A 13,716-nucleotide genomic window follows, 5' to 3' on the forward strand; every position below is an offset into this window, starting at 1 on the left:
CAACTGTAAGTGCGAGCTTAGGAGCCACAGTGATTCAGCTCTATTGACCTAAAACCAAGGGCAGTCAAGGTTGGATCAGGGATGCGGTTCTCCCCCTGGGCTGTAGGCTGGAAAAGAGCTATGAACAAAGTAGCTGAGCTGCACCATAACTTAGCTTGGCTCTCTAGCTATCCACTGACCTCCCCATAAAGCTGCCAGCCTGATTCAGCTTGTTCTGAGAAGTGTTTCAATATTCTATCGTCCATTAATAGCATTATATTGATCTGCCTCCTGAGAATAGACTGTCCTTGAAAATGACACAGTTGATTTAACTAAAGGCAATCCCTCCTCCTCTCCCTCCACCTCAAAATTGAAAATCACTTAATTTTCATTTAGGGCTTTTGCTTATCTTGCATGTTGTTAACTTATCTAATCAATACACATTATAATTAATAAACAATTACACATATAAATGCAGATCTAAGCTGTATTCTTTTGTCTTGTTGTTCTTTTGCTGCAGAACCCGAGCATGAGCTCTTCCTGGTCTATGGTAAAGGTCGCCCAGGGGTCATCAGGGGCATGGACATGAATGCCAAGGTGCCAGATGAGTACATGATCCCCATTGAAAATCTGATGAACCCCAGAGCTCTGGACTTTCACGCTGAGAGCGAGTTCATTTACTTTGCCGACGCCACCAGCTACATCATTGGACGACAGAAGATTGATGGAACAGAGAGGGATACCATTCTGAAAGAAGGTACTGCAATGGCAGCTAATTTGAGAGACAAAAATAACACACACACAAGACTCTTTGATCACCTGAATGCAGAAAACTGTGTGAAACCCATAACTAAAACTTTCCACACTGTGTTTGACACTGAACTTACACATACAAACACATTTGAATTACAAGTACAAATTAGGGCCCAGGTTTTGGCTGTAAAATAGTTTATTTTAATGTTTTACAAGAGGTGACAAACAACCACAGGCTTTAAAATTATTTCACAAGCTGAAAATCTTGCTAAACAAAACATACTTTTTTTCTGTTTAATGTTTATTAATCTGGGCTTTACTACTGAGAATCAAGAATTTTCTTGCACTGGGCTCATTTTCAGTGCAACAGAAAGACTGCAAATGTTTAAAAGTCAACATTGCAGAACTGCTCAATGATGATAAAACTTAATAAATAAATAAAAAAAATGGCATAAATATATTCATCAATAGTCAGTGATCCAGTATGAAATCAAAGCTTAAATCTAAAAGTATAATAAGTTAAATTCTTGATTTACAGCTGTGCCAGACTTATGGAAACACTTTGGAGTGAGTGATGTTTTTATCTGTGCTGCAGAAGCCGACTTCTCACCAACAGTTTGTGTTTGTCTCAGGAATCCACACAGTCGAGGGCATAGCTGTGGACTGGATGGCTAACAACTTGTACTGGACAGATGATGGGCCCAAGAAAACCATCAGCGTGGCTCGGCTGGAAAAGGCTTCACAGACCCGCAAAACCCTCATTGAGGGGAAAATGACTCACCCTCGAGCCATTGTAGTGGATCCTCTAAACGGGTAAGGGGGGGACAAAAAGAGCGAGGGAGTGCTGGAGTTTGTTTTGGTTTTTTTTCTTCCAGAGAAATAGGATAAAGATCATTGAACAAGATCCAGAAATGCAGAGTCGAGGTAGAAAAGGAGAGGTCCAAGTTTTTAGGCAGCACTTGAAATGATGCTAATTTTGAGATGCCTGGTCAATGAAGTATGATGCATGCATGTTTGTGTGTGATTATTTGTGCTCGTGCATTATACGGTGAGTAAGAAATTACTGACTGAAATAATTCAGCTGCTCTGCAACTCGGCTCTCACCAAACTCATTTTCTCTTATCGCTTGTGTCTCAGCTGTTCATTGGTTGTATTATTCACCATTTGCAAGGACTGTTTGTATCTCTTCACAATATCCAAAAGACTGCCTTCTGTAATTGTTTTTATCTGTGTTTTTAGCCATTATCATCCTGAAATGTAACATCCCTTTTGACTTCACTTATCACTCACATTTATTAAAACAAATGGAGTATTCAGCACATTACACAACAGATTTCCTCCACACGCTTATTAACATACATGCATATCTCTCGTGCACTCTTTCAAACACTCTTTAATCTTGTCGTGTGCGGACGTGTCTTATTGATATGATCTCCTGGGCTCTCTCTCTCTCTCTGAGAAACACACGCTCACAAACACGCACACACTCTTTGGATTGCTTGTGACAGGGTGATGTGTGTCCACACAATCCCCAGGGGAAAGGCACTCGCCTCCACTAATGCCTGCAATCAATCAGGCTGAGCGAGAAGAAGAAGGAGGAGGCGAAATTTGCAGAAAGGAAAGGAAGAGAAAGAGACAGAGACAGATGGAAAAAGAAATATAAAAAGTTAATGCTAGTGTCAGTCATATTCCAGCAGAGCATAGGGGGGATGTTTCTAGTATTGCACAGTGTTGCAGAGACAGCCAGTGCTCACAGGCTGAGGCTGAGAACAGTGGTGAAGATTGACAGGTCCTAAAGTACCTGGTAGCCTGTGGGCAGATCTACGGAGGAAAACTGTGGTGCCGCCTCACTTGATGTTCTGATGAGTTCTGTATTCTTCAGGGAGGCTAGATAAAATGTCATTACCTCCATTAACACCAAGAGATTCTTCAAGGTGCCCCAACAAATATTGCCCTTTTTTCTACCACACATGCGTTCTCATAACAGTTCCCCTGTTGCTTCCTCAGGTGGATGTACTGGACAGATTGGGAGGAGGACCCTAAGGAGAGCAAGCGAGGCAAAATTGAGCGGGCTTGGATGGACGGCTCCAACAGGAACGTGTTCCTGACCAGCAAAACAGTGCTGTGGCCCAACGGCCTGAGTCTGGACATCCCGCAGGGCATCCTCTACTGGGTGGATGCCTACTACGACCGCATTGAGATGGTTTACCTTAACAGCTCCGAACGCAAGGTCAGCGGCCGTCATCACCAGAATTATTTTACTGCGGTCTAGAGGCAGAGCGGTTTAGAGGAATGAGAACTGGAAATTATTCTGAGAAGCTGTGAGTGAGATAATAAGGAATGAGTTTTAAAGCAGTGGAAGACTGTGGGTGGTCCACCACAAGAGTCTGTGGGCTCAAACTTTATTTTTTAACACTGGTCGCTCTGTGTGACTAAATAGATGATGTTTTGTTTTCAGCGGTCCGTGTTGTTGGTTATATTTTGGTTTGATGGCGTTGTTTCTAGCATTTAAACTTTATAATCCAGAAACTGGAATCTCATAGTTAATATAGAATGAATGAAATCTAAATATTTACACACATAGTCTGAATATCACTGGAAAGGTTCTTTTAGGGCCACATAGATTTATGATCTGCTTTTTTTGTGCCACTATTACTTAGATATGTGTTAGGTTCAAATGGCCTTAACTGAGTGTAGCATTTCTATATACTAGTCAAATCCAAATGTTAGATTTGTAGTGTAATTAAGTTAAATATAAACTGGTAAAAAACAAAAAAAAAAGTCCATCTTATCACATTTTGCCATCTTGTTGCTTTTCTCACATCACCAGACGGTGTACGAAGGTCAGGAACTGAACCACGCCTTTGGTCTGTGCCACTATAAACACTTCTTGTTCTGGAACGAGTACCGTAGTGGCAGCATTTACAAGCTGGACACCACCACTGGCACCGCCACTCTGTTGCGCAATGAGCGACCGCCCATATTTGAAATCCGAATGTACGACGCTCAGCAGCAGCAAGGTATAACGGGCAACTCCTCATTGTCCAAAGATGCATGGTGGCATACATGAGGCGTAACTGGTGCTAATTTGTGTTTGTATTAACTAACATCTACAGGCTCTAATGCGTGTCGTGTGTACAATGGAGGCTGCAGCAGTCTGTGTCTGGCCATACCAGGAGGCAGACAGTGTGCCTGTGCAGAAGACCAAATACTAGACCCAAGTGACAACACCAGCTGCAAAGGTAGCAACAAACACAGTTACTTTGTATATGCACTTGTGTGTGAGGCTGCAGGGTATTTCTCATGGCACCAATTTTCCTCCATCACATGTACAACGTTTTCCATTATGTTGAACAAAGTGAGTCAAGCTGTGTGACAGTGAATGTGTGTTTTGTTAGAACTGTTGTGGAGACACACCAGAGGTGGCCATAATAATAGCAGCATCATGTAATGCAGTCCAGTACAAACCCTGGAGTAAACACTGCTTTTGTGAAGTCTAGACTATTCAGCATGTGCTTGTTATGCTGCCCACCCTCACTTTGCTCAAAATAACAGGTGGATCTTAAGATATAACACAAATAAAATCCAAAACAACAAGACCACAAACTCAAATAAATGAACAGCTAGATTAAAATATTATGTCGCTTTTTTTTTTTGTCCAGCTTATGTATGTCTGTTATGCAGCTACTGGTCAGCTCAGCTTCAGCGTAGCAGTATGGGTGGGGAGAATTTTGACTATTGGGTTTCCAGTTTTCATATAATTTTGCTTTTCCACAAACCCCCTCAATTTTCCTTCTGTTGTAAAGTTTCGAAATCCAAAACTGTATCCACCTTCTTTTTATGTCCTCTGTGACCTCTTTTTCACATTCCTTTTATTCCTCTGCTTCTCCCTCCACAGCCAACCCGTCTTACGTTCCCCCTCCCCAGTGCCAGCCTGGAGAGTTTGCTTGTAAGAACAACCGCTGCATCCAGGAGCGCTGGAAGTGTGACGGAGACAATGACTGTCTGGACAACAGTGATGAAGCTCCTGAGCTGTGCCGTGAGTTACTGCACGGATACACACACACACACAGACACAGACCTCATCTTACATGGTTTCAAAACAGCTACCCCTCCAGCTGGTACAGAGTCATATGACCTCTGGCAGTCTGAGTTTGACAGTCTGGTGATGCCAGAGTGAAATGAGAGAGCAGACTCTGAATCGTGTGTGTGTGTGTGTTTATATGCCCTAATTGTGTGTATACGTGAGTACACTGTGCTGTGAGTGTGTGTGCAAGGAGGAATGTAGCAATGTCTGTGAATCTGGAAAAGCTCTCTGTCTGCTTGTCTGTCTGTCTGTGGTCAAAGTGCAGACACGATTCCATTCCAGACAAAACACAAATCCAGTCCAAAGCAGCTAGAATATCTGCCCTCTCCTTCACTCATTTGCACGTCACAGCTCTCCACTCTTTCACCTTTCTATTCCTCATCCCCCGCCACCCCCCCCTCCCGCAAATGGCTTCTCCTTTTCCTCCGTTTCCTTCTTGACAGTCAATGCGTCCTTTCTTCTCTCCAGACCAGCACACTTGCCCCACAGACAGATTTAAGTGCAAGAACAACCGTTGCATCCCTCTGCGCTGGCTGTGTGACGGGGACAACGACTGTGGGAACGATGAGGACGAATCCAACACCACCTGCTCAGGTACACAAACAAACATACTCCCACCCTGAAATCTGACAGGTGTTTAGTGTTGTTCACATGTGACACGACCCCCCGGCGTGTTGTCTTTCAGCTCGTACCTGCCCACCTAATCAGTACTCATGTGCTAGTGGCCGCTGCATCCCTCTTTCGTGGACATGTGACCTGGACGATGACTGCGGTGATCGGTCAGACGAACCTGCTTCCTGTGGTTGGTCAACTTATTCTCACAATATACAGTAGTTGTCGGGTGATTTATAGCAGTTTGTAAAGGTTGTTTTGACATTTTAGTGTGCGGTTTTTTAGGAGGTATAAGCAGCGACATGTCTAAACTCTTGTTCTGTCCACAGCCTACCCCACGTGTTTCCCCCTCACCCAGTTTACGTGCAACAACGGACGCTGCATCAACATTAACTGGCGCTGTGATAATGGTTCGTGTCCGCTCTTTATTCTCTCCCCTTCATCTCCAGTGTGCCTGTTTACAGTGGCAACTCCTCGCTTCCCTTTGCCACAGTTTAGTTTTCTGTGCATGTTTTGCCACCAGCCTCACATTGGCATACACTCTTCTTGTTGTCACCTTGTATGTTTGTGCGTTTTCCCCTCTCTTTTCCTGTCTTTTGTTGTTCTGTGTTGTTGGTTTTGTTGTTCCGTGTTGTGCCGTTCGCCCACTCTGCTGTCTTCCGTTGGTTCTGTCTTTCAGAAAAGGATTGTGGGGACGGCTCTGATGAGTTGAATTGTCCAAACCTGACCGGTTAGTGCATAGATCAACATGCACCATAACAGCCATGATGCTAGCCTAGCTCTAAGACTGGAAACAGAAAGAGTTTAGTGCTGCTTTTCTGCTACCTGAACATGGCCACAAGCTGAGGCCAATACTGCTGTCGTTCATATAGTCTGCTGCACACAGGTTTCAAGCTAAATTTGAATTTGAAAATAGACTACTCAGTCAGCCAAATACCCGGAAAACAGAAAGAATAGTTGTTGTGTTAGCAAGCAAATTAGTGAAACTCAATTTAATTTGGTATCGATTTAATAGGACGCCAGGTTAAATGATTAAAAAGGTTTAACAACAGAACATAGTTTCTTTCCCTGATCACTTTGAAATGAACTACTTTAAAATGTGATAAACGTTTGGATGCCCCTTAACATTAGTGTGGGCATAAAAGTGCTTATGATGCTCTGCTGCCAAGCTCAATGTATCAGCGCTGGGTACATTCCCTCATGGTGCATGGTCTGATCTATGCAGTTTCTGTCATTATTTTAACACTCATCTCTCATATTCTGTTTCATTTGTATTCCATAGTTTTCACTGTCACTGTGTTGTAATTGTCAAAAAACAAAAAGCAGTTACTTTCTGCATATTAATATATATAGATAGGTATATATGTATGTATATATATTCCCTTTGAGGCAGTGGGCGCCTCATAATGTGGGAGAGTGGGTGTTGTTTGACTGTGTTTGTTTTTCAGATAACGACTGCGGGGATAACAGTGATGAGGCTGGCTGTAGTCACTCCTGCTCCAGCGCTCAGTTCAAATGTAACAGCGGCCGCTGCATCCCTGATTACTGGACCTGTGATGGAGATAATGACTGTGGGGACTACAGCGACGAGACCCACGCAAACTGCACCAATCAGGGTCAGTGTCTTAATCTGCCGATGAGGTGGTGTTTGCTGTTCTTGCTGGCAGATTGCTTGTGTTGTGCTGCATTGTTTTTAATATCTTCCCACCCAGGGACCACAAATGTAAACTAGCTAACTCCGGCCAAACGGTTGCATTGTGTATAGTCAATGTTAAATAAACCATTAAACCAAGCTAAACAGTTAGGAAAGTCTTCATTCCAGCAGGTTATTGTATGCAAGAAATAAGAAGGGAAGGTTTATAAGAAATCCCTTAAAATCTGTTTTTCCCAATTTGCTGAGCAGCTTCATTTTAAAGTTAATCATAGATTTTTCACACCATTTCACATCAATACAGCAAGAGCTGGGTTATCTAGTAAAAATATCTTGTTACTTAAATCTGTCTGCATTTACATTTCCAGCCCACACTTGCTTTTAAAGTGTATAAAAAGTATTGCAGAGCCTGGTTTCACCTTGATTTTGACTTCCTGTCCTTGTTCGCACAGCAGGATGATGCCATACCCTGTAAATACAGCAACTGAAGTCATTTAAATGTCTATGAAATCCACCGCACTGCCTGCTGTGGCCTAATGGTGCATGAGAAGACTCATCTCAACAGTCAGTTATTTGTGGCAAGATTACAGTCCACCTTGATGCACAGAAACGAAATGATGCATTAAGTAGTCTGTATTTGATTCAAGGAGATATGGCTCCACATGACTTTTAGTAACTAGTCAGTAATAAAAGCTAAAGCTAACATTAAAAGCCACTATTCACAAACAAATTACCACTGGTACTTTTTTTTTTCTTGACAGTATTTATGGAACACAGCTGTGACAGGTGGTTGTTATTATTATGGGTGTGTGGTTACATCTCTGTGAAAATCATAGCTAGTATTTACATTTCAGTCAGCGGATGTAATAGGTCCCTGGTACCTATTAGTCACACTGGCACCAGTCTAATGGGCACAACCAGTGACACCTAACGACTCTTGCTAGTCATTTAAAATGACAGATATAATAACTGATCTTTTTAAAATATCAACACATGACAGGTGTATCTGCTTATTATTATTTGTTAGTAATTATTCTTCTATTAACAGTGAAACAATAACAAAAATGATTCACTGTCAGCTGGGGTTTGTGACTAAAACAATGACCTTCTGAATGCAAACTTGAATCTGTTCAGCCTTTCATGTTGCTATGACGTGTTGCTCTCCAGATTTCTAACAGACAGCTCATTAGTTTTTGTTTTCACAGTCTTTTGATGTTGCAAATCGTCTCTGCTCAAGGCTGTTTGTCCTGATTTGATTAATGCAGGCAACGATGATGTTTTTCCTCTCCATAGCCACGCGTCCTCCCGGGGGTTGTCATACAGACGAGTTTCAGTGTCGAATGGACGGCCTGTGCATCCCCTTGCGTTGGCGTTGTGACGGCGACACTGACTGCATGGACCTGAGCGATGAGAAGAACTGTGAGGGTGTCACGCACATGTGTGATCCAGCTGTTAAGTTTGGCTGCAGGGACTCTGGTGAGGAGACCATACTTTAAATTAAGAAGTATGTGAAGTACATGACGTTGGTTATTTTTAAAGTTTTAAAGTAACCCTGCCCTATGTCCATAGCACGCTGTATCAGCAAAGCCTGGGTGTGTGATGGGGACAGTGACTGTGAGGACAACTCAGATGAGGACAATTGTGAGGCGCTGGTGTGTAAGCTCTCTCACCATGTGTGCGCCAATGACTCCACCATCTGTCTGCCTTCAGAGAAACTTTGTGATGGCAAAGATGACTGCCCAGATGGCTCTGATGAGAAACTCTGTGGTAAGAGACCGCAGTACCCAGGCTGTGTTTCCTTACAGGGAGCACCATAACAGCAAGTAAAACTCCTCATCTTAAATCATGGCCTCAGTGGTTTGATAGGAGTTCTTTGTAGCTTTCCATCGCATCAGTCCTCCTCTGATTTTATCTGTTTTACAGATCTGTGCTCGCTGGACAATGGCGACTGCAGCCATAACTGCACAGTGGCCCCTGGCGAGGGTGTGATCTGTTCCTGTCCACTGGGCATGGAGTTAGGGTCCGACAACAAGACCTGTCAGATCCAGAGCTTCTGTGCCAAACACCTTAAGTGCAGTCAACGCTGTGAACAAGACAAGTTCAGTGTGAAATGCTCGTGTTACGAGGGCTGGGAACTGGAGCCTGACATGGAGAACTGCAAGAGCACAGGTAAGGGGAAAAAGGAGACAGTACAGGAGGGGAAGATGATCAGGGTGAAGGGTTAAGGGAAGTCAGAAGACATCAGTGAAGAAGCTGAACATTTGATTGATGGTTGCTGTACAGTAAGGAAGGAAGTTAGAGGAGTGACTGGGTTTTGGGCTTTGTCAGGGAATCAAGAAGTGTGGTTTGGTTTTGGGATTGAGTGGAGGAGAAGCCATTCTAGCAGGAAACTGTGTGGTTGAAGAAGAATAAGTATGCGTGAGACTTGTCTGGACAATACACAGGAAAGAGGGACATCTTAAATGTCATTCACGCAAGTATATGACAGGGAGGGGGACCTGGACATTGGTTCCTAGGTGTTGTCATTATTTTATGAGAAGAATCTCAAATATTAAAGTAGGAAGTCAGGAGCAGAAATGCTTTTTATTAAAGTCAGCGAGAGGGCAAGATGTGAAAAACGGAAACTGCTCAGTCACATTAAATCAGCTTTGAATTTTATCATCCTCATAAAGAATACAGTTCTCTCCCTGCAGCAACTAGCCAATGAGGAAGCATGAATTTATGATTGTGCCCCTCACTGCCAGGTCTTAGAGACTAGCCACCAGCACCCCGTCATTCATCCTGCTGCCTGTCTGGCTGCCTGTTAGGTACAGATAACTCCTGTCTTATTTACACTGTGTTTTAATTACCCAGGATTAGAGCCACTTTCAACACAGGCCCTCTTTCATTGGACAAGTCGCACACTGCAGTGGAACACGGCTGCGATGTTTTCCCGCAGAGCTGTTCTGCAGTATTTTCAGTAACAAGCAACCGTGGCCAAGCAAATGGTTTTAACCCTTTACAATCTGGTTGACTCTCCTTTTAAAGATGGCCTCTGAGCTTTCCTCTTTGTTTCCATAGATCCTTTCAAACCCTTCATCATCTTCTCAAACCGCCATGAGATCCGCCGCATTGATCTGAACAAGGGAGAGTTCAGTGTGTTGGTACCAGGCCTAAGAAACACCATCGCCCTTGACTTCCATCTCAGCCAGAGCGCCCTCTATTGGACTGACGTGGTGGAGGATAAGATCTATCGTGGGAAGCTGTCCGAGAATGGAGGTGAGCGCTTGCAACACCGTGACACCCTCAGAGTTCTTCTCACCGTTTGTACCATTTATTACGAAGTGAATTAAAAAAAACATGAGGTCCACTAGATCTCTTTTAGAGCTTTCTGCCACATCACATGGTCTTCATCAGCGGATAGAGGTTACATTTACATCAGCAGACAACAGCATTAAAGTGAAGGTAGATATTTAGACATTGAACTTGTAATGCACATGGCTTTCTGTTAATAAAAAAAAATATTAAGGATATAGAGTGAAGTGCATCTTTCTGCACTGGGTTTTATTGGATTCAAGGGACTTTTATGAATCATATTGCACAGTGGGTACATTTATTTTTATTGTAGTTCCTTTGAAGCAAACCATTTGTACTTTTGAAATTTCAGTGGTGACAAGAATATTCAATAAAGTGTGTAAAACTGCAGCATGTAAAGCTACACTGCTGGTGCTGCTGCTCCGGCTTCTTGTGACCACAAAATGAAATGTGGCTTCATAAAGGCCAGACCAGTCAATCATGACCAGTGTACGTGGCAAACAAGCTCCTGTCATCACTGCAGCAGTAATAACGAGCGAGTCCACACTGAAGTCATATTTGCGTGTTCTTGTGTGTACATGTGGTTGTTGTGTCAGGCACAGCCAACAGGCTACATACAGCAAGTGTGTGTTTTCATTACTCCAGACAGGATAATGACTCATCACAAATAATTAGACATGTCCCTCTGATTAGGGACCTAATGGAAGATGAAAGGGTTTGAAAGAGGCTGAAAAAATGTCTCTTTAGCCCCGCAAGAGACCACATATTTACATTTTCAAGGCCCATTTGTTAATTGCAGTATCACACCCCCTGCTGTGCCAGACCTGTATTTATTTATGTTTTTGACGATTGTACTAACATTTGTTTTCTCCCAAACATAACCTCTAGTCATTTGATTAAAGGAATTAAGGTTTGAGATGCAGTTTTTGCTTTGAATCCAAATAGCTTGATTACATTTACATAATTTGTAAATACTGAAGTAAAACAGATCAGTGCTTCAGGTCACAGTACAATCTGAAATCCTGCCATCTGCTAATCCCAGTGTTTGAAGCCTTTATCCGTACATGTTGAAATATTGTGTGAACTCATAAAAAAAAACCCTAAGTGTCCCAGAGGGATGTTTATTTTATTGAGCAGCAAGATGAAATATGATTAGATCAGATGTCTCTAAGGCTTTAACCAATGGCCTGGTTATGGTTTCTTTTCCACCATGTTAGATAGACAGATGGATAGATGGATAGATAGATAGATAGATAGATAGATAGATAGATAGATAGATAGATAGATAGATAGATAGATAGATAGATAGATAGCATATAAACATATAAAACAAAACAAGATGTTTAACCATCTCTCCTGGTTGTTTGTTTTCCTTTTCACCCATAACCCATCCTCATAGCTTTAACCAGCTTTGATGTGGTGATCCAATATGGGCTGGCTACCCCTGAGGGGCTGGCAGTGGACTGGATTGCAGGAAACATTTACTGGGTGGAAAGCAATCTGGATCAGATAGAGGTAGCCAAGTTGGATGGCACCATGAGGACCACGCTGCTGGCTGGGGAGGTGGAGCACCCTCGAGCTATTGCCCTGGACCCCCGGGATGGGTAACGACTGCACTGCTTACTCTTGTCTCCCGCTCATATCAAACAGAAATCATTTACAACAGTTTAAGAAAGGTTTATGGTGCCGTAATTGTGGGGCTGGCTTTACACACTGATTCTATCTTATTGTTTGAATAACTTTGTGTCCATGTTGTGGCTTGACATCGCAGGATCCTCTTCTGGACAGACTGGGATGCCAGTTTGCCAAGGATTGAAGCTGCATCAATGAGTGGAGAAGGCAGGAAGACCATCCATAAGGAAACTGGGAATGGTGGCTGGCCAAATGGACTCACTGTGGATTACCTAGAGCGCCGCATCCTCTGGATCGATGCCAGGTTATACACAGGACACAGACATGAACGCACTCACACAAACATCTTAGTTTGATGCGCATACATGCACATGTTTTAGCTATACCCAGAAATGTAACAGAAAATTGTGCTGTATGTAGATCTGATGCCATTTATTCAGCCAAGTATGACGGCTCTGGGCTTATCGAGGTTCTGAGGGGACACGAGTATCTGTCACATCCCTTTGCGGTCACAATGTATGGTGGAGAGGTTTACTGGACAGACTGGAGGACCAACACCCTGGCCAAGGCAAACAAGTGGACCGGGAGCAATGTCACTGTAGTCCAGAGAACCAACACACAACCTTTTGACCTCCAAGTCTACCATCCATCCAGACAGCCTCAGGGTGAGAAACACACAGATGCACATACACATACACACAAACTAATCTTCAGAAAAGCTTGAGGCAACTCCTTATTTTTACAGCTGGTTTGTTCATTATGAGAATAACTTCCTCAGTGCACATGCTGAATTATTGTTCCATACTCACGTCTCCACAGCTCCCAACCCGTGTGCAGCTAAGGATGGAAAGGAGCCCTGCTCTCATCTTTGTCTCATCAACTACAATCAGACATTCTCGTGTGCCTGCCCTCACCTCATGAAACTGGGCCCCGACAAACGCACTTGCTATGGTAAGCATGAACACAGGCTGTACTTAAGTGCAGTTACTGTAGAAAACATGCTCTTTGATTTTCCCTCTGAGCTAGCAGACAATTTTTGCCTCTGCTTGTCTTGGCAAAACTCTTGTTGAATGCCACAGTGTAATCCCTGTCCTTGCAGAATTGTTTATTTCCATTTGTGTGTGTGTGTGTGTGTGCGTGTGTGTGTGTGTGTGTGTGTGTGTGTGTGTGTGTGTGTGTGTGTGTGTGTGTGTGTGTGTGTGTGTGTGTGTGTGTGTGTGTGTGTGTGTGTGTGTGTGAAAGAGAGAGAGAGAGAGAGGATTAAACAATCTAGCCTTTTTTTTTCACTTTGAGGTGCTGTTGCTGTGACAGCTTTGGAGCGCATTGAAGTGTCTGTCCATGAAAACTGAGAGCGGGCCTGTTTATTCAGTGTGCAAGTTTAGTATTCAGGGCAGCACTTTCTATTATCTTCAGGGGTAATGGAATGGAGAGCTCCATTCTGTCTGATGCAGGCATCAGCCACAACCCTCCGCATCAACCACCCAGTCTGGCCTGGCCGATACAGCCTGACACTGTGATTATTCTCCCCCTCTCCCTTTCCCTTTCACTCTCTTCCTGTCCATCATTTAAGCTCCACACAGTTAAATGATGATAGCACTGTTGAGACCAGTGTAGTCTCTGTATCTAACTGAATTCACTCTCGCTGTCGTGGCTGTGCTATTGAGTCGAGCTGGTCAGACGCAATCGTCAAGAGTCAGAGATGCAATTG

The 13,716-nt window shown here is 43.4% G+C and overlaps 1 protein-coding gene across 3 annotated transcripts in view; it reads left to right on the forward strand.

Moving 5' to 3' along the window:
* The window catches only part of LOC121179098 (low-density lipoprotein receptor-related protein 1-like), an 86,901-nt gene that overhangs the window by 43,275 nt on the left and 29,910 nt on the right, over positions 1-13,716 (forward strand). For 2 of the 3 annotated variants that reach the window (XM_041033721.1, XM_041033723.1), the window contains 19 exons: positions 500-736; positions 1,365-1,545; positions 2,740-2,962; positions 3,563-3,752; positions 3,849-3,974; positions 4,631-4,771; positions 5,288-5,413; positions 5,505-5,621; positions 5,761-5,841; positions 6,111-6,161; positions 6,880-7,047; positions 8,376-8,558; positions 8,652-8,849; positions 9,006-9,251; positions 10,143-10,340; positions 11,776-11,980; positions 12,148-12,312; positions 12,429-12,673; positions 12,828-12,959. In XM_041033721.1, coding sequence (XP_040889655.1) covers positions 500-736; positions 1,365-1,545; positions 2,740-2,962; positions 3,563-3,752; positions 3,849-3,974; positions 4,631-4,771; positions 5,288-5,413; positions 5,505-5,621; positions 5,761-5,841; positions 6,111-6,161; positions 6,880-7,047; positions 8,376-8,558; positions 8,652-8,849; positions 9,006-9,251; positions 10,143-10,340; positions 11,776-11,980; positions 12,148-12,312; positions 12,429-12,673; positions 12,828-12,959 — 3,213 coding nt within the window. The remainder of the gene's footprint in view (positions 1-499; positions 737-1,364; positions 1,546-2,739; positions 2,963-3,562; positions 3,753-3,848; positions 3,975-4,630; positions 4,772-5,287; positions 5,414-5,504; positions 5,622-5,760; positions 5,842-6,110; positions 6,162-6,879; positions 7,048-8,375; positions 8,559-8,651; positions 8,850-9,005; positions 9,252-10,142; positions 10,341-11,775; positions 11,981-12,147; positions 12,313-12,428; positions 12,674-12,827; positions 12,960-13,716) is intronic. The other variant, XM_041033722.1, reaches the window with a different exon arrangement.

This window comes from Toxotes jaculatrix, chromosome 3 (genome assembly GCF_017976425.1).
Source record: "Toxotes jaculatrix isolate fToxJac2 chromosome 3, fToxJac2.pri, whole genome shotgun sequence".
NCBI lineage: Eukaryota > Metazoa > Chordata > Actinopteri > Toxotidae > Toxotes > Toxotes jaculatrix.